Here is a 19420-nt window from a genome sequence, read left to right as displayed (position 1 = left end):
GTCACAATGTCTGACTCAGGGAAGATCACCATCTCCATCGATCGTGGTGGCACATTTACTGATGTCCACGCGATTCAACCTGGCCGTCCCGATATTATTTTGAAGCTCCTATCTGTCGATCCCTCTAACTATCAAGATGCTCCAACTGAGGGTATCCGTCGCATCCTAGAGTTGGCAACCGGGGAGTCACATCCGCGAGGCCAACCATTGAAACTTGACCGCATTGGTTGCCTACGCATGGGCACAACCGTCGCCACCAATGCCTTGCTCGAGCGCAAGGGTGCTCGTTCAGTCCTCTTCACAACTAAAGGATTCAAAGATTTATTAAAAATTGGCGACCAATCTCGCCCCGCCATTTTCGACCTATCAATGGCTCGCCCCGGAGTACTCCCGGAGAGTGTTGTCGAAGTCAACGAGCGTGTGCTATCTTGCCATCCATCTGCTGATAGCGACTGCTTCTCAGATTGCCGGGTAGTAGAGGGAACCACTGGAGAGAAATTTCGTGTGGTGCAAGAGCTTGACATCGCTCAGGTCAAGGCAGAGCTCCAACGACTAAAGAAGGAAGGGATTCTGTCAATCTCTGTGGCGCTATTGCATTCATACGCTTACCCTGAGCACGAGCGTCAAATTGGCGAGCTGGCTCAAGAGATGGGATTCTCGGTCACCCTCTCTTCAAAACTTCAGCCCATGATCAAGATCGTGCCTCGTGGCATGTCGGCCGCCGCCGATGCCTACCTTACACCCGTTATTAAGACATACATTGACTCCATATCTTCCAGCTTTGAAGGTGGCTTGGAGAGCCAGCAAGATTGCCGATTTGAGTTCATGCAATCAGATGGTGGACTGGTCGATTTCCGTAAATTCAGCGGATTGAAAGCGATTTTGTCCGGCCCCGCAGCTGGAGTGGTCGGCTTTGCAGCAACCAGCTGGGATCCCACAGAGAAGACCCCCGTCATCGGTTTCGACATGGGTGGTACCAGTACAGATGTCTCCAGATTTGATGGCCACCTTGACCATGTATTTGCATCCAAGGTTGCAGGTGTGATGATCCAGTCTCCTCAGCTTGATATCATCACTGTCGCTGCTGGCGGTGGCTCCATCCTCACCTGGCGCAATGGCCTGTTCTATGTCGGGCCTGAGTCTGCAAGTGCTCATCCTGGCCCTGCATGCTACCGAAAGGGTGGCCCCCTCACAGTCACAGATGCCAATCTGTTCCTAGGCCGTCTTCTGCCGGAGTACTTCCCCAAGATCTTCGGTCCTAATGAGAACGAGGCCCTGGATACAGAGACGACTACACGCCTATTCAATGAACTCACACAAAAGATCAACATCGAACGCAAACAACAAGGGCAGCCAGAGTTTTCCGCAGAGGAAGTTGCACTTGGATTCCTCAATGTTGCAGATGAGGCTATGTCCCGGCCAATCCGCAACCTCACAGAGGCTCGTGGCTATGAGACTGCATCTCATCATTTGGCATGCTTCGGAGGTGCTGGTGGCCAGCACGCCTGCTCCGTGGCCAAGACCCTCGGGATCTCCCGCATTATCATTCACAAGTACTCTTCTATTCTGTCAGCATATGGTCTTGCTTTGGCAGAGGTTGTCAAGGAGTCACAGGAGCCTGTTTCATCTGTCTACCTGTCATCACAAACGGCTCTTCTTCAACACCTCGAGGACCTGTCGGCATCAGCAACCAAGGATATGGAATCCCAAGGCTTCCCTTCCACCCAAGTGCGCCACGAGCAATACTTGAACATGCGCTACGAAGGTTCCGACACCAGTCTGATGATCCTGAAGCCAGAGAACTCAGCAGATTTCCTAGAGGAGTTCCGCATTCGTCACCGCCGCGAATTCAACTTCAACTCTGACCGACCTGTTCTTGTTGATGACGTTCGAGTGCGAACTATTGCTTCATCTAAGGTGCGCTCGGAGGAAAGCCCCTTGGTTCAGCTGAAGGCAGCCACTATGCGAGATGTCGTGACAGCCCCGAACAACACCACTTCGGCCTACTTTGGCGGATCGAGTCGGACTGATACACCAGTTTACCTTCTAGGTGAATTGGAGAAGAATTCCCGTATCCATGGCCCGGCTGTCATTATTGACCAGACTCAAACAATTGTTGTGGCTCCTAACGCAGTGGCGAACCTGCTCGACACTTGCGTTGTCATCGACCTCAAGGATGAGCCAACCTCTTCCGGAAGCGCCGTGTCATCCGGTATCGACCCCATCAGACTTACTATCTTTGGACACCGCTTCATGTCCATCGCTGAGCAGATGGGTCGTACACTGCAAAAGACTTCCGTTTCAACTAACATCAAGGAGCGACTGGATTTCTCTTGCGCTCTATTCTCCCCGGATGGAGGTTTGGTGGCCAATGCACCTCACGTGCCGGTTCATCTTGGATCGATGCAATTTGCCGTGCGCTATCAGCATGAGAAGTGGCTTGGCAACTTGAAGGATGGTGATGTTCTCGTGGCTAACCACCCTAGCTGCGGAGGAACCCATCTTCCCGATATTACAGTTAGTCTTCTTCACTTTGAATACCCTCATCAGATACTAATATTTGCATAGATCATTACACCAGTCTTTGACCGACCCGGAGGCTCCGAGATCATGTTCTACGTGGCTTCCCGTGGCCACCATGCTGATATTGGTGGTATCCTGCCTGGATCAATGCCCCCTAAATCCACCGAGCTGTGGCAAGAAGGCGCCGCCATTGAGGGCGACAAGATTGTCAGCGATGGCGTCTTGGATGAGGCCCGTTTGGTTGAATTGCTGGTCACAAAGCCCTCACAGTACCCCGGCTGTGCTGGAGCACGCTGCATTAGCGACAACTTGTCCGATCTGAAGGCACAGATTGCCGCCAACGCTCGTGGAATCAGCTTGATCCAGGCTCTGTTCAACGAATATGGGACTCAGACCGTGCAAAAGTACATGTACGCCATCCAGGCAACCGCCGAGTCTGCTGTCCGCAATCTTCTCAAAGAGCTATATAAGAAGTTCAATGGTGAGCCATTAGAGTCGGTCGACTACATGGACGACGGTACCCCAATTCGACTTAAGGTCACCATTGATGGTACCGATGGATCAGCGATTTTCGACTTCGAGGGAACTGGTCCTGAGGTATACGGCAGTTGGAACGCTCCCATTGCCATTACCCACTCAGCCATTATTTACTGCCTACGCTGCATGATCAATGCAGATGTACCACTGAACCAGGGATGTCTGGCGCCAATTGACATTCGTGTCCCAACATCCAGCATTCTGTCACCGAGCAAGACTGCTGCCGTCGTTGGCGGCAACGTCGTGACATCACAGCGCATCACTGACGTCGTGTTCAAAGCCTTCCAGGCTTGTGCCGCATCTCAGGGCTGCTGTAACAACCTCACATTCGGCACAGACGCCAAGCTTGACCCGTCCACCGGTGCTGTCATCAAGCCTGGATTTGGATATTACGAAACCATCGCCGGTGGTAGCGGTGCTGGCCCAACTTGGAAGGGCGAGTCTGGTATTCATGTTCACATGACCAACACGCGGATTACCGATCCCGAAATCCTGGAAAAGCGCTATCCGACGATGCTCCGCCAGTTCACTCTACGTGAGGGCTCTGGCGGAAAGGGCAAGAACCCTGGTGGTGAGGGAGTGGTTCGCGATATCGAATTCCTTTCACCAATTCAATGTTCAATTCTGTCTGAGCGTCGTGTCCACCGGCCTTACGGAATCGAAGGCGGGGAGGATGCGCAGACCGGATTCAATCTGTGGATTACGCGGGATGAGGAAACTGGCGCGGAGCGTCGTGTCAACATCGGCGGCAAAAACACCGTGTCGATGAAGACACACGACCGGATTGTGATCAATACTCCCGGCGGTGGTGGCTGGGGCGCTGTTTGAATGGGTTATATAACGAGCATGACATTTTTAGTATACCAATCTCAATTAGATACCTAGGTAGAGATACAAATTTCTTTTTCACAACTTGGACTTTGCATTAATAGGACGCCACATTTCGTTCAAAAGTCGGCTGGTGTTTACCATCTCCGGTCGCAATTGGTCTAGAGAAGAGACACCAAGCATCTTCATCGTGATTTCAAGTTCTTCAGCGAGGACTGCGAGTCTGTTAGCTTGATATTGACTTAAGGGCTACTCCTAACTTACTGTCTGTACATCTTTCCACTCCTTCTGCGCCGTATGCCGCGAGGGCATAGTAGTAAGGCCGACCCACTCCAACCGCAGTGGCTCCGAGACACAACGCCTTGAGGACATCCGCTCCGTCGCGAAGACCTCCGTCGACAAAAACCTGGAGCTTGTCGAAAGCCTCTGGGTAGTATTTGCGAATCTCCAGGAGCGTCATCAATGAGCTTGGGGCGGAATGTATCTGCCTGCCTCCATGATTGCTCAATAGGATCCCCTGCACATTATGTTGTACAGCCAGCTTCACGTCCTCCACGCTTTGAATCCCCTTGAGAACTAGTGGCCCGCCCCACTCTGATGAAATCCAATCTAAATCCTCCCAAGTGAGACCAGCATCCACCGAACCGGGAACCTGCCGCCCCCCAAATGCTGGCGCGAAGTCGTTCTCATCGTGAATTTCCCTTGCACTTTCAGCCAAACCAGCGTCGAGATTTTCTTGTGCTTGGAGGTAACGATCCGCAGTACGCTTTCCTAGTGTTGAAGTGTCGACTGTTACCCATAGACTTTGATACCCGGCCGCCTTGACCCTTTCAATGAGCGATTTGGCTCTTGTCCGATCCACCGGCACATAGAGTTGGAATGACAAGTTCGAAGGGCTTTGATTGCCAAGTAGCCGTTGTTCGTCCAGATGAGCATCCATGATCTCTTCAAGTGGCTTCGTAGATGCTGTACTGATCATAGTGTGCATGCCTTTGCGGGTCGCTCCTCTCACTAGCAGGGGCTCAGCGCCAGGGTGCGAGCTGCCCAGTGTACCCATAGCCGATACGAAGAATGGGAATTGGGAGGTATGTCCCAAGATGTTCCTTCGAGTATCCATTGAATCGACACTCCTTAGGATCCTGGGCCGGAAGTTGATCAGAGACCAGTCATTAAGATTGGTCTTCATTGACAGGCCTGTAGCAGCTGAGCTTGATGCATACACCCATGACTTTTCCGAAAGGACATTCTTTGCGACCTTTTCAAAGTCTGTCGTAGTAACACATAGAGAAGAATGAGGAATATTTGTGTTTGCCATTGTAGTTATTGTTATAGCTTGGAATACGAAGTAAAGAAAAGGATCACGGAATGTGGTGGTCAATTGAAATATATACTTCGTAGAAGATCTGATAACCCGGCCCCGAAATCGGCCCCGGTCGGAAACCTTAACCACTCGGCCACTCATTCCGGCCCGGCTATGTCTATTTCAAGTAAAAGCGATTGCCGAATTGTTATAGCTAGCTTCCGAGTTCTCTTTGGGACACATAATTGCCCAGGACGATCATAAGGTTCATCCTTAGGAATCATCAAGAACCCCGAAGCAAACAAGTCAAATGCATATCGGGATCCTGGTTCTGCCTCACCAGGGCGCTTTTCATTCATTCACAGTGTGACTGCTTCGACTACTTCTGAGGCTTAATTGCAGTGGTAGGCTCGACATAGTCGAAATGACCCAAGCCAGCAAGGAAGGACACATGCTGTGGACCCTGGGGCATAAAGCCAGCCAAGTTGAGGAAGTTGTGTGGGAAGCCAAGATCAAAGTCGTAGCCCTTGTCAACCTCTGCCACATCCTCGGGAGTGAGCTCGAGGCTCAAGGCCTCGACATTGGCCTTTAGCTGAGAGACCTTGTTTCCGCCAACCATGGGGAAGATATACGGAGCCTGAACCGGTTAGTGAAAGAAAGGTTTATGGGATCAATGTTCTTTTACCTTCTGCAGTACATAGGAAAGTGCCACAGATGTAATGGGTACTTGATGGCGCTTGGCGACAACATCCAAGGCGGCCGAAACCTGTTCTTCGCGGCCTAACTTCATATGAGGCGTGTGACGACCACCTTCCTTGGGGGCGGCATCAGGTGAGCGGAAGTATCCTACCGTAGTTAATAAAATGATGAATATGTTGGTGGAAAAAGACTTACCACTGCCGAGCACACCCCACGGGTGAATAGCCATGCCCTCATCCCGAGCCATGGGGATGATATCACGCTCGAGATCGCGAATCATAGCTGAATAGCGACCCTGATAGACCGAGAAAGGACGGAGACCATGCTCGCGCGCATACGCATTAGCCTTGGTAACGACCCAAGCGGGAGTGTCGCTGATCCCGAGATACAGGACCTTGCCCTGCTGCACGAGGGTATTGAGTGATTGCATCAACTCAGGGATGGATGTGGCAAAGTCCCAAGCATGGACATAGTACAGGTCAATATAATCGACTTGAAGACGCCTCAGGCTGTCGTCGACAGCCACGCGCATGCTTTTGGTGCCTGTGCCGCCGTAGTTGCTCTGTTGCACGGACTTGCCGAAGATCGGGCTCAGGGTGTACTTGGTTGAGAGTACGATCTCGGACCGTCGGCCTGTCTTCTGTAGCCACTCGCCGATCCACTCTTCGCTCTGGCCAAATTGGTACATGTTGGCAGTGTCGATGAAATTACCTCCTAGGTCGTAGTAGGCGTCTAGAAGCTCGAATGCCTGTTCCTTTGTGCATTCACCCATCATGCCCTTCCAGTTGTCGCCTAGACCTAAATAACAATGTTAGTATGCATTCTGATAGACATGAAAAGAATTATTACTCATGCCGCCCAGCGACAGCGGGCTGACACGCACCGACGCCGAGGGGGCCAGGAGACGGTGGCGGCCCAGGACGCTCTTAGGAGGAGGAGGTGGAGGAGGCATTTTCTTGGATTGGCGTAGCTTGGATATGGAGTTTGCTGTAATAGTAGAGCTGCTCTGAAGTTTCAGTTCACTTAATCTAGCACTTCGAGATTTGATTCGAATGCCACAACACAGAAGGGAGACCTCGGGAGAGGCGTCGCCTTAATAGCACGCTGGACGAACCCATCGTCGGCTGCCCAGTCCCCTTTGAGATGTGTTTTGGTATTGTTACGGCTTTAAATGCTTAACTCCTTCTGTTTCCCTTTGTTTGTTTGAAGTTCATCTGTCGGGATCCGATGGTGCATGTCACTTGCATGGGTGGTCGGCTTTTGTCGGGCTTAGCAATCATCCTAAACCCCTGTCAACATCGTCGGATTTTGGGTTAACGGCGCGTTTTTGAAGTGCTTAGCAATCCAACTCGCCTCATTAATATTGTGGTCCGTAATTGATTGAGTGAAGTCCGTCCATTTCTCTCTTCCCTGCTCGAAATTCATGCGGGGTCCGGGGGTGCAGGTCGGCTTTAGCAACCCCAAGTCAGACTTACCCCTGTCTCAAGCGCTTAGAAATCAACCGAAGCTGGGTGAGTGAAGTTTGTTTGATTGAATTTACGATGAATACGATAAATTTCATGATGAACTAAGTGAGTCTGGTTAGGTAGGTATATTAAGTTGCTTAGCGGTCAAATGAGTACGGAGATACCGCAAAATGAAGACAACAAAGACCAAAAGACGACTATGCTTAATCCAACAACGTATCGATGTATTATTTCCTGGTGCCCAGAACAAGCACCACGGAAAAGGTGACCTTCTGCTTCCCGCCCATCGCTGCCCGAAGCTCCTCGCGCATCGCCTCAATCTCCGCATATTTTTCGCCGGCTTGGCTACGGTAGTGGGGGTACACCGAGTCAAGGTAGGCCTTGACATCGTCGGCGTCCCAGTCATGCGCCCAGAACTCTCGGTCCACGATGTCATGGGTGATTTCGCCTTCTGCGCGGCGATCGACGGGGTGAAATTCAAAGTCGAACCCCTCAGGACTATTGAACAGCAGCGGGTAGTCGCAGTTCCACTTGTGGCGCTCCACATTCTCCCAGTCGCTTGCCGGCAGGGCAATGTTGTCTAGATAACTAACAAGACCTTCAGCTCCGCGTCGGTGGAATGGTTCACCGGGGGTGCCTTGGAAGGGAAGCAGGAATCGGCAGATGCGTGTCGCCATGCGATCGTAGATCGCATCGCACACCGGGTCTTGGAAGATAGGGCGTCCGTAAAAGTAGATGGCGAGGGTTCCACCGGGCCGCATCAGGGCGTGGAAGGCTTCCAGCGCTCTGGGGGCATCGAGGAGGGGCATACATTCGCTAACGACAAGTAGGTCCGTCTGCTGCAAGTTCGTGGGGAGACCAGCGGTGACGAGACCCTCGGCGGGGCTCCGGATAAAGGTCATTCTCTTCAAGAGGTCCGGCGAGATTAGCTTTGGTGCTGCGTCCAAGGCCTGCTCGTTCACGTCTGAGCCAACTACTTGATCATAGTACGGCGCCAGTCTGGCTGCGATATTTCCTGGTCCTGTGCCCACATCGTGTGCCACTTCCATGCGACCATCACCGTGGTTTGCATGGTATTTATTGATGAGACGAAAGAAATCTTCTGATGGGGTGGGACGTGAGGCAATGTAGGATTTCCAGAACGACACATCGCTGCCTAGGGCGGCGGTGGTGAAGGGCGTCTCGAGCCGAGTCGATGTGTGTGACATGGCTAGATGGAAGAAGCTTACTGGAGGTGACTGTTTCTTTTCTAGAGATATTCTAATGACCGTCTAGGCTAGATGTTTGCATCTTATACCTTTTAAGGTTTCCGAAAGGGGCCCTGGAGAATGTTGAGAACGGTGTTCAAACAAAGCCGGAACCCGAGCCCTACGCATCTTCTCTCACTGAAACTATCATGAACGGCGATGAGTCGAATCGGATCCCGAGCCCTGGATATCTTCTCTTATATAGTCTATTGGATCTAATAGGCTTTTAGTATAGGACATTGATACCAACAGGTCACTTTATTATGTTCATACGGCAACTACTAACTCTGGTGATCTTCCTGTGGACCGTCTCAGCGCGGCCAAATCCCAAGAAATGTGTTCATTCACGACACTCGAGAGATTGCTGGATCCCTGGGTTCGATATTCATACCGACTATGAAAAGAAAATCCCCCCTGGTAAACTAGTTGAAGTAATGCCTCTATTTCCTCTCATGACCATAATCCTCATTTAGACTTCTACAGTACGAGCTTACCGTATCCAACCAAGTCATCGCTCCGGATGGATACCTGACTGATGGAATGGTAGTCAATGGTATGTTAGCTTTTCTTTATAGTTATCAGTTGCTAACTCTCATAGGACAATACCCGGGACCAACCATTGAGGCCAATTGGGGTGATACTCTGCGTAAGTAGATTGATATCTTTTGCTGTATGGAGCTAAACATGGGCTAGGGATCACGGTGCATAACAACTTGACCAACGATAATGGCACCGCCATGCACTGGCACGGAATCCGCCAATCCATGACAAATTGGTTGGATGGCGTTCCAGGTGTGACTCAATGTCCAAGCAAGGTGAGTCCTCACAATTGCAACTGATCAAAGTGCTGACTCTCTTTTAGCCAGGGTCGTCACAAGTCTACGAGTTCAGGGCTATGCAATACGGGACCTCTTGGTATCATTCCCACTTCAGTATCCAGTGTAAGAGACAATTTACCATTTCCTCTACCAGGTTGTTGACTAATTTTCTAGACACAAATGGGGTCTATGGTAAGGCACTATTTGCTACATGATGAACAGTAAATAATAAAGCAAACAGGGGCGCTAAAAATCAACGGACCAAGTAGTATGGACTACGATGTCGATCTGGGCCCGATTCTTATGAGCGATTGGTACCATGCCGATGCTTTCGGACTGTATCCTATCGAGATCCTGACACCACACGCCCCCATGCCATCGAGTGATGTTATGAATGGAAAAGGTGTCTTTGATTGCGATCCTTCCACGGACCCCCGATGCACTGGAAAGCGGGAACGACACGAGATCGTCTTCAAAAAAGGAACCACATACAAACTTGGTCTGGTGAATGCGGGAAGTCTCCTCACGTACAAGTTTTGGATCGATGGGCATAAATTCACCGTCATCCAAAATGACTTTGTGCCCATCGAACCGTATGAGACGGATGTTTTGATTGTTGGCATCGGTATGTTATGTAGGCGCTATATCCAAGTTTAAAGCTGACCAATATCAGGACAACGCTATGAGATTCTGATCGAAGCGGATGCCGATTTTACCAACGGGACGAACTTCTGGATGCACGCCAACTACTGTGACATCGACACATGGGAGTCCCGACTCGGAATCATCCGATACGATGCTCAGGATACCAGCGATCCCTATACCCCTCCTGTTAGCGAGCAGCACTACGGATTTGGTTGTCAAGATCCCCCACCAGAGAGTCTCGTTCCTATTGTGAAGAGGCATGTGGGCCAGAACGTGAACAGCTTCGATACACCGGACTATCTGCGCATTGGATTGCAGGCGTGGCCTAACGTGTCGGACCCCAACTCTCGCATCCACACCTGGCTACTAACCAACCGGAGCATCTACCTCGACTGGACCGATCCCAGTGTCAAGAAACTCACCTTGGACGAGGACTCTGAATTTCCACCTGACACCACACCCATCACGCTAGACTTTGAGACTGGGGACTGGGTGTACTTCCTCATCCTGAATAACTACACATTAAGCGATGCTGCCACGGAACGAACCATCCCTCGGTCGGTTCATCCTATCCACTTACACGGTCATGACTATGTCATTCTGGCTCAGGGTGAGGGACCCTTCCCCGAGGACTTGGTTCCCAATCTGGATAACCCCGCCAGGAGAGATGTTGCCAACTGTCCCATTGGGGGGTATCTCTGGATTGCTTTCCAAATCAATAACCCTGGTGCCTGGCTGATGCATTGCCATATTGCTTGGCATGCTAGTGCCGGACTCGGACTCCAGTTCCTTGAACAGCCCAGTCGGATAAAGCCCATGATGCAGAAGGCTGGGGTTTTGCCCGAGTTGGAGGATCGTTGTAACGAGTGGACGGACTGGTATAATAACCACAATATTCCGAATAATACGACACAGGAGGATTCGGGGATTTGATTTGGGCCTGTATATATTCAGAATTTTGAATTTTTCTACATAGCAGAAAATGGTCAGGTCTACAAGCCCGCGGGCACCTACGCTCACTCCAGGGTGCTGGTTAGTTAGATACTTGTGTCGGGGGTATTAGCTGAGCAAATTCAAAGGCGTACCTTATCTAACTAAACTATTGGCCATTTCCATATATTTATAGGAAAAAAATGGGGCTACAGTAAGAACAAGTAATAGAAGCGACCCAATTTGTCGAGAATAGGCCCGTCCCCTCAGATCTAGATGGCCGTTGCGGGGAAAGAAGAGAGGAAATGATTGGCCAAGCCATGAATCAGCGTATATTTGGTGGATGAACGAATATAAACATGGGAATAGACATGGTCAGGCCATTAATTTACCATCACTTACTCCAATGTTTCGGTGTCATGTTCACTCGTATTCTAAAGTGAATAGCGAGGTCGGGGAATCTCCCACCTATACGAGCCCCGAGCGCAATGGATGACACCATCGGATACCGAGTGCTTCAAAATGTTTCCCGGAGTTCTAGATCTTGATTGTTCCTGCATTCACGTGGAACTAACCCTATCTGATGTGTAGCTCCTAAATTCGTGTCTCATTGTATATAACCCAGACACAAGAATGGCAATCCAGTATCCAAAAACAATAAAAAAATGCCGAAGGCCCTTTTCTTCCAAGCATTGCTCACCATCATCGCGGTACTACCAGCCGCAGCTCGGCCTCGTCCAGACTATGTTATTGTCGGCGCAGGGCCCGCTGGCTTTGTCCTGGCCGACGAGCTCTCGCAAAACCCGAAGACGCAGGTAGTTCTACTAGAGGCCGGACACGATGGCATCAACGATGACAAGATAAACAGTGGGTTTCAGGTCGAAAAAGTACTAAAGAGTTACAGCTAATGTGATTCCAGCTCCTGCATACTATCCCATGATCTCTGGATCTTTCTGGGAGTATTCATCTCAGCCCGACCCCAACCTCGACGGTCAGGCACCAGGCCTCAACCAGGGCCGGGTCTTCGGAGGGGGCACAGCGGTCAATGGCATGGCGTACTGTAGAGGTTCTGCCTCTCTCTTTGATGAATGGGCCCAACTGTCAGGCAATCCGGGGCTGGCATGGAACTCGCTGCTAGAGGATTTCAAGGCCACAACCCATTATACCGATCAACCAGCCGACTATCCCCAGTTTGTCAACACATCTACTTACGGCAAAGGACCACTAGAAGTTAGCCGAGTCCCGACAGGCACGGGCTTCGACGAACCCTTCGCGCAGGCACTAGAAAGCTCCCTCGGCGTACATGAGGTTGATCTAACCGACGGAACTGGACTGGGTATGACCAAAGGGCTGCAATCAATTCGCGTGTCTAATCGCACGCGCTCCTATGCACGAAATACCTTCGGTCTTCATTTAGAAACTAGACCCAATGTGCAAATGATCCCCAATGCATGGGTGCAGCGCATCGGATTTGCCGGCAAAAAGGCCATCAACGTCACCTACCTTGATACCGTGTCCAACGAGGTCCACGTGCTCCCTGCAAAGGAGATCATCGTCAGCGGCGGAGCAATCAACACACCCAAAATATTGAAACTCTCTGGCGTCGGACCCGCCGCAGAGCTTTCCAAGTTTGACATACCCCTCGTGGCAGACATCCCTTCTGTTGGGGCCCAGCTGTATGACCACCCGTTCGCAACCGTCCAGGTCGAAGTCACGAATGACATCATGACCGTCTGGCAATGGGCTGTAAATGCCACAGAAAGCGCCCTGGCAGAGAAACAGTACGAGGAAAATGCCTCTGGTCCCCTGGCCCTATGCAACGGACTGCTTTTCGCCACCTTCCGCGCGCCAGACTCCGTCTTCGATGGCATCAATGGCTCCCACTATACCTCCCTACCTGCGGACCGTCCCCACGTTCTGATGGAATATAGTACTGTGCCCTTCCACCCAGCCACCCCCAACATCAGTACCGTCACAGCGTGGGCGAGTCTAGTTCAACCCGAGGCCGCCGGGACCTTGACACTCAACTCCTCCGACTACCACGACCACCCAATCATCAACTCCAATTACTACGGTACCCCGGCTGACCGGGCCGTTATGCTTTGGGCCTACAAAAAATTGCGCGAAATCATGGCCTCTGATCCCCTCAAATCGGTTGTGGTCAGAGAGTGGTATCCTGGTCCGAATGTCACGTCTGATCAGGATGTCTGGTCCGCCATCCAAAAGCAATCATATTCGTTTCACCATCCGGCCGGTACAGTTCCTATTGGTAAGTCTCTGGACAAGAACTGGAGACTGAAGGGCTTGAAGGGCATACGCGTTGTCGACTCCAGCACCTTCCCATATCCGCCAACTTGTCATCCGGAGGCATCGGTGTATGCGCTAGCGCATCGCGCTGCGGGAGATATTCGCCTAGCAGATAGACATCGATGATTCTCATTATTTACACTGCACGGTACAATCTCTATGACAGATATATCGGGATCCGATATCGTTCAATGATCAGTGTGGAGGCCTATTAAGTGTATACCTATCGAATCTTCCGAATCTCGGCGTTCGATGTCGGGCTCCGGTAATCGTATTATTCATTCTTTAGGGAATCGCTATATCTGGACCAGATACATAAGATTAATTATGTATTCCCTCCGGTGATGTCAATAGATTGATGCGAATCAAATTTTCACACAATGGCATCGTCGAATCTCTCTCCTGTACCGTCCTACAATATCCCAACCGAATCTGATGAGCGTTCCAAGACCCTCTATGCTTTGCTCCAGCAAGGTCACAGAGAGGTCGCCCTGCTGCTTGGGCCAAAACTCCTCTTTCACAGTCATGTTCCCCATGTAAGACAATGTATATTCCTTCCGGTATTTTCGGCTAATCAAATAGAAATTGGGATCCGCCTACTGTCTTGGGGCCTCTGTTGACCAGATGAAGGAGATGTATCAGACTGAAACGGTGGGACTAAACTACGAGAAAAAAACAGAGAACGATCTTTTTATCCGGGAGGGTGTTACTCGTGAGAATTGGCAGGACTTGATAAATAACAAGAGGTATTTTGTAATCTTCAACATTCCCAGTCGCAACTAATCTAGCTCTTAGCTATACCAACTCTTTCACCGAGTTTTTCGACCAAGAAGTCTCCCAGGCGAATGGAGACTGGAAATCAGTGGTGAATCAATATCTCTTTGACTCATCCAATCCATTAATTAATGGATTTATCGGTGGCTGTTAGTACTCTCCTCTCAAAGAAAGAATAAACTAACAAATTAGTGGGTCATCCTTTGATCCATCTCGCCTACGCCTACGAACTCCAATGTCCTCAGGTAGCAACTGAAGCACTCAGTCTCGCCTGCACAGAGCGGGACTATACATTCAGATTTATGGACCTGCCATCATCGGTTGTGAATTTCTCCCTCAGGGAGATCTTAACGAAAGTCCATGCCGACCCCCGCTTCGATAATCTGTTCGATCTTCCTGGCTACGCCAACATCTTCGCCATCTTCGGCGCAGCCGAACCCGCTCTCTTGGAATACTGGCAGGCGTGGGAGGTCAGCGATCCGGACCGCCAACTGGAGGAAATTCTAGATCTGGCGGTCTTACTGACCATCTCGACCCCAAGTCCGGAACATCAATATGATTTTTATTTTGCACACATGTTGACCGTGGGACATGCTGTCCGTCTGCTTCTGCCTCACTTTCCGTCGGAGTGGGTGACTCCTGTGATCCGGCAATATTGGATGTTTGTGTTGTATCTGTATATTGCCCAGTTGAGGCCGGATACTTCTCATCTGAAGTTGCCGTCGGTCGTGGAGAGTGAGAAGGATTGGGACTTTGTGAAGGCCCAGGCGTTTTCTGGGGATTTTGGGTATGATTCGCATCGTCTGAAGGTTTTGAGGGCTTTGAAGGTTGCTGAGGAAACTTGGGGATGGAAGAGTGGTCAGTATCTGGCGAGTGCTGTTCTATTTGTTCAAGATTTCAATGGGTGGACGGGCTTTGGGAGGGGAGTGGAAGGGGTTGAATAGCTCAGCTGCAACTAATTGGAACTTTAAACGGCTTCTGCGCATTAAGGGATAGATAGATGCCATTAGTCTTCTGTCCGGGGGATTTAAACAGCTTGAAGTCTAGGTCTCGATGGAAAGCGTACGGCCCTTTAAGCGCTGAGATACTTCCCTCTTACCAGTGCATGCACCGACTACTCAAGCAGGGGCACAACTACATAGGATATTGCCTATATTAACGCTTTATTCATTATGCAACAATACTAGGTCGCCTGAGTGGCCCCGTAATGTCTTCTCGGTGGTCTTCTCAGATAGTATACTTAATATGCTGAATACGTGGTCTCCACACTATAATATATATTAAAGAGGGCGAGAGGTAAATGAAGTAATCCAAAAATGGAGCAAGGAGAAGGGCTGCTGGTTGTCAAGCCTCTTTTCTGCGCACCATTACGATCCCGACTTAGGCAAATAAGCATGTAGCCAAGGAAAGTAATGGCTTAATAGACCACACAGGATACACAAGGGCGTTCCTGACGGAAAAGCAGCACTTCGTCCGGTGTTAACGACACTGACATTCCTGAAATCATATCGACCATCAACATCCTCAACAGCCTCGACCATAGCCGCAGCCAGATCAATGTACGCGATAAAAGATGTCTCCCTGTCAAAGTCGAGCCGATACCCCCGAGGCTGATCGATTGCCAAACCACCAGGCTTGATATAGATTGTAGTCAGCCAGTCCTCCTGCTCACGCAAGAACTTTTCCTGCACACGTAGGTCGTCGTAAACGTAAGATCCAGCGCGGATCATGATAGGATGGAACCACCACGGCATGTTGCGTGACAAGTGTGGATCGATAGTGGCGGACGAGAGAACTACAATCTTGGGCATGGGTTTGGGGTCCATATTCTTCAGCACAGAAACAACTCCACGGGCTGTGTCCTCGGCTACTCGACAGCCGGGTAGATTGTCGTTCATTGTGACGACGAGGAAAATAGCCTTGCACCCGCGGATGCAGTCGGCCAATAATCTTTCATCACTGATTGGGCCTGCAAAGACCTGAACTCGAGGGTCTTTGACCTCGTTTGGGAGTTTCTTCTCTAGTTTTGCCTTGTTGCGGCAGTAGGCGTGGATTGAGGCATTCGGGTTCTGAAGGAGAATCTGGATGAGGGAACTGCCGCAGTTTCCTGTCGCTCCGAGGATGGCATAAGTAGACGCCATATCTTCGTTCATCTATTGGAGTAAGACTTTAAGGTGCATGGATTACTCGTGGCTTTGTAGAGCATCATGGTGCTCTTCATTCGCGATGGTCTTGCGTATCCCATGCCGAACGGAGTCCGGGGTAGGCTCGGGAAAATAATTCTCACTTCTCCCCCTCAGTCAAGCACTATGATGACTAGATGACTAGCTAATCTCCGACGTTTAAAATATGGCAATTTGGTTGGTTGAGCTGCAAGAGGGAAATCATCGGGTCCCGACGGTTAGGGTATCGGATTCCGACATCATTGAACTCGAGCTCTCCACTTCGTAACGACTGAGGCTTGTTTGAACTCGGATTAATGAATGATAATGGTTTATTCTGACAGTATCTTAGTAAATACTGAGTACAAGAAGAAACTCCGGACTACACGGGCTTATAATTGTCAAGTCCGATGAAATCAGTTCAACTGCCGCAATGTCCCGACCCAGCCCATAATCGCCCCTGTCAATGGTAGCAGAGCCCTTGAAGTGTGTGGTACAGTCCACTTGTTGACAAGATCTACAGCGGCATCAAAAGCCACGACTTGTCCTGCATGGTTCGCGATCTGGGTGGCGAAGAGCGTACTGTTGGTCGGCAGCATCACGGTCCAGGTAAAGGGCAACATGCTCATAGTAGTCACACCTGCTAGTGCAAAGATGCGCCATGGATGGCCTGACTTTCTCTTCTGTGCCACCGTCCAGGCGTAGAGGAGACCGGTGGCTACCGATAGCGCGGGTAGGACGCGATGACCGTAGTGGTACACTCGAACCCACTGATCGATCAGGTGTGTTGGTTCTGGGGTTGTATCGAGGAGAACCGGAATAGTCAGAAGAGAAATATTCATCATTGCGCCTAGTCTCCATTAGTGAGCATAATTGAAATCCATGAATTATGCTACGTGCCTGCGAGGAAAGATCCTGTGATCACAGCGAGGGCTTCAGCCCCGATGACAGGATGGACATCGAATACCATGGTGTATAACGAGATTGAATAACTAACATCGAAAGGATATCGTTACTTGGTGATTATCTGAGCCGTTTACATGTAAATGTGAACGTGAAAACATAACTTATATATCAAAATCGGACTAAACAGCCTTCCCATCCCTGACGAACTCCTCCACCCACCCAATAGTCATCCTTCAATTGTTAGTCAGGACTCATTCATTCGGAAAAATTAACCTACTGGCTTCTTTTGGTATCGGCAAAGTTCTCATGATCCCCGATCAAATGCTCTTTGTACCAGGGATCCTGCTTCATACGCTTGTAGTCCTCAATATCCCTAAACACTGCCTGGCTAAATAGCCAACCACATTGGCAAATTGGGGGTCGAAGATCTCCCCCATCAGGGCACGGGTGGCGCTGGTGTTGTGGATCTGTGGAATTAGCCGGTGTCCGAGGCCTGTAAGCAATTCCCGAGCTCACCTGTGTCCAGCGCACGATTCCATATTTGGCCATCAGGTCTTTGGTCATGGGCGCCGAGATTTTGGTCATATGGTGCCGGTAGTCTTCTTCACTCATTCCGGGTTTTCGGTAACCACAGATTGTGAGGCAGAGGAGCTTTTGGGTAGGACCCAAAGCTGGATTCTCGAGGGAGCTATCTTGTGTGGCCATTTTGGTGATTTGGTTACTTGAGGAGGCATTGTTAACGCTGGTCTTTAAAAGATTGCGATTCGGAGATCTTTCTAAGCGGAATCCGACTCTACTACATTCCTCGGCTATGTCTACCTAAATCCGAGGGCTGTCTCTCGATCATACAAAGGGGGATGTCGGGATAGGCACTGCAGCTAAAGAGGTATATTCCTCCTATATCTGGTTGAATCATGTTTCAACCCTAATTGGGATGCAATAGGCAGAATATACAACAACTTCTAGTTCCTTCATCAATCCAGATTTATCCTATGTAGTAGAAATAGGAAAGGAAAACAAGAACATAAATGACATTGTCTTCGACAACTAAATACCAATGGCAAACCATTTCTTCTCGCCGCCTCGAAGCTCAAAGGCTACCTGGCCATCCTCGGCCAACTTCCTCAAAACTTCGTCCATGAATGGCTCTAGTGCCTGCTGCTTTACCTCATCGGCAATGCCCTCTCCGTACATATTAGTGACCAACTCTTTGACCGTCATACTGGCTATCTTCCGTCCGTATTGTCGTCGGCTCTCGGTTAGCGTCCGCAGGACCTGGGCTTCCCGTCTTTTCTTCTGCGCCAGCTCCACTGTAATCTTGGCCGGGAGATCGGTGATGACAATACCGTGAGCGGGGTAGCCAATAGTACATCCCTGGGCCTGCATTTTATCCAAGGATGTCATGTATACGCCGAGTTCCTCCACGGCGCTGCTCCCATGGCCCAGAATGTTGTCTCCCGTAAACATGGCATTTTCCTCCTCGAGTACAAAACACATATGATCATGGGAGTGTCCCTGGGTATGAACTGCACGGATCGTGGCACCTTCCACTGTAAATCGCTGGCCATCTTCAATAGGTTGTTGGTTTCGGCCAGGCGTGTTCTTGTATACACACTGCGACAGCTCTGGGTAAAGCCGAATGAGATCTGGAACACCACCCGTATGGTCACCATGCCAGTGGGTGAGAAAAATATGGGACAGATAGATGGAGTTATCCGTCAGGGTCGATGCAATGAGATCAGCCCATTCTGGGATGCCCTGGCCCGTGTCGATGATCAGTCGGTGCGAGCCTGTCCCTATGATATAGGTGTTGGTTCCTTGTAGGGTGAACTAAGATTATTAGCCTCTTCTCCTATAGCCATTTAGTACTCTTAGACATACTTTTCCAGGGTTCTGTCCCAGGACTCGTATCACGCGAGGACTGAGTTGTTCCACATTGGCCAGGTCGGGGAGACGGGCGTGCTGCGTGACGAGATAGTGTTCAAAGGCACCGATATTCAGGGCCTTGTTAATCTGACGATAACCACCTTCACCCATAATTTTTTGTTGAATAGCTTGAACCGAGAAAGAGTCAAACATGTCAAAAGGAATGATATTGTCTACTCCAAAGCCCGATACAACATCAGTGCTGACCCGACCACCTCTCTCTACCCCGAATCTCTCGCATTCCGAATGAATCCTATGGATTATTGCCGAGGCCATCCATGATCCATTATCTGTAATGCCCGGGGTCGGGATACGTTACACTCATTCGAGATAGCCGTAGCAAATCTCCTAC

At 50.2% G+C, this 19420-nt stretch overlaps 10 protein-coding genes across 10 annotated transcripts; 4 read left to right on the top strand and 6 right to left on the bottom strand.

Moving 5' to 3' along the window:
* Nucleotides 1-6: 6 nt before the first annotated feature.
* Nucleotides 7-3888, top strand: PGRI_003970 (5-oxoprolinase; the record flags this gene model as incomplete). The annotated part of the gene is made up of 2 exons (XM_040788110.1): nucleotides 7-2517; nucleotides 2569-3888. 2 exons carry the CDS (start codon nucleotides 7-9, stop codon nucleotides 3886-3888), a joined length of 3831 nt encoding a protein of 1276 aa, XP_040651882.1.
* A 78-nt stretch (nucleotides 3889-3966) lies between these two features.
* PGRI_003960 (Aldolase-type TIM barrel) lies at nucleotides 3967-5203 on the bottom strand (the record flags this gene model as incomplete). The annotated part of the gene is made up of 2 exons (XM_040788109.1): nucleotides 3967-4103; nucleotides 4153-5203. The coding sequence occupies 2 exons, from the start codon at nucleotides 5201-5203 to the stop codon at nucleotides 3967-3969; spliced, it is 1188 nt and encodes a 395-aa protein (XP_040651881.1).
* Nucleotides 5204-5567: 364 nt separating this feature from the next.
* Nucleotides 5568-6839, bottom strand: PGRI_003950 (uncharacterized protein; the record flags this gene model as incomplete). The annotated part of the gene is made up of 4 exons (XM_040788108.1): nucleotides 5568-5825; nucleotides 5874-6034; nucleotides 6083-6685; nucleotides 6737-6839. 4 exons carry the CDS (start codon nucleotides 6837-6839, stop codon nucleotides 5568-5570), a joined length of 1125 nt encoding a protein of 374 aa, XP_040651880.1.
* A 741-nt stretch (nucleotides 6840-7580) lies between these two features.
* On the bottom strand, nucleotides 7581-8561 carry tpcM (methyltransferase tpcM; the record flags this gene model as incomplete). The annotated part of the gene is made up of 1 exon (XM_040788107.1): nucleotides 7581-8561. One exon carries the CDS (start codon nucleotides 8559-8561, stop codon nucleotides 7581-7583), a length of 981 nt encoding a protein of 326 aa, XP_040651879.1.
* A 373-nt stretch (nucleotides 8562-8934) lies between these two features.
* tpcJ (oxidoreductase tpcJ) lies at nucleotides 8935-10996 on the top strand (the record flags this gene model as incomplete). The annotated part of the gene is made up of 8 exons (XM_040788106.1): nucleotides 8935-8976; nucleotides 9084-9153; nucleotides 9199-9246; nucleotides 9294-9415; nucleotides 9463-9541; nucleotides 9593-9610; nucleotides 9660-10043; nucleotides 10092-10996. The coding sequence occupies 8 exons, from the start codon at nucleotides 8935-8937 to the stop codon at nucleotides 10994-10996; spliced, it is 1668 nt and encodes a 555-aa protein (XP_040651878.1).
* A 662-nt stretch (nucleotides 10997-11658) lies between these two features.
* On the top strand, nucleotides 11659-13426 carry PGRI_003920 (GMC family oxidoreductase; the record flags this gene model as incomplete). The annotated part of the gene is made up of 2 exons (XM_040788105.1): nucleotides 11659-11860; nucleotides 11913-13426. 2 exons carry the CDS (start codon nucleotides 11659-11661, stop codon nucleotides 13424-13426), a joined length of 1716 nt encoding a protein of 571 aa, XP_040651877.1.
* Nucleotides 13427-13680: 254 nt separating this feature from the next.
* On the top strand, nucleotides 13681-15018 carry PGRI_003910 (questin oxidase family protein; the record flags this gene model as incomplete). The annotated part of the gene is made up of 4 exons (XM_040788104.1): nucleotides 13681-13836; nucleotides 13883-14046; nucleotides 14096-14223; nucleotides 14267-15018. The coding sequence occupies 4 exons, from the start codon at nucleotides 13681-13683 to the stop codon at nucleotides 15016-15018; spliced, it is 1200 nt and encodes a 399-aa protein (XP_040651876.1).
* Nucleotides 15019-15441: 423 nt separating this feature from the next.
* Nucleotides 15442-16227, bottom strand: tpcG (oxidoreductase tpcG; the record flags this gene model as incomplete). The annotated part of the gene is made up of 1 exon (XM_040788103.1): nucleotides 15442-16227. One exon carries the CDS (start codon nucleotides 16225-16227, stop codon nucleotides 15442-15444), a length of 786 nt encoding a protein of 261 aa, XP_040651875.1.
* Nucleotides 16228-16652: 425 nt separating this feature from the next.
* tpcK (decarboxylase tpcK) lies at nucleotides 16653-17847 on the bottom strand (the record flags this gene model as incomplete). Its single annotated transcript, XM_040788102.1, has 5 exons — nucleotides 16653-17091; nucleotides 17362-17373; nucleotides 17420-17484; nucleotides 17544-17609; nucleotides 17659-17847. 5 exons carry the CDS (start codon nucleotides 17845-17847, stop codon nucleotides 16653-16655), a joined length of 771 nt encoding a protein of 256 aa, XP_040651874.1.
* A 342-nt stretch (nucleotides 17848-18189) lies between these two features.
* tpcB (metallo-beta-lactamase type thioesterase tpcB) lies at nucleotides 18190-19179 on the bottom strand (the record flags this gene model as incomplete). The annotated part of the gene is made up of 2 exons (XM_040788101.1): nucleotides 18190-18972; nucleotides 19024-19179. The coding sequence occupies 2 exons, from the start codon at nucleotides 19177-19179 to the stop codon at nucleotides 18190-18192; spliced, it is 939 nt and encodes a 312-aa protein (XP_040651873.1).
* Between the last annotated feature and the right edge of the window lie 241 nt (nucleotides 19180-19420).

This window comes from Penicillium griseofulvum (assembly GCF_001561935.1).
Source record: "Penicillium griseofulvum strain PG3 chromosome Unknown contig_79, whole genome shotgun sequence".
Classification (NCBI taxonomy): Eukaryota; Fungi; Ascomycota; class Eurotiomycetes; order Eurotiales; family Aspergillaceae; genus Penicillium; species Penicillium griseofulvum.
The sequence above is the reverse complement of the archived record's forward strand: the minus strand, read 5'-3'. Positions and strand labels throughout refer to the sequence as shown.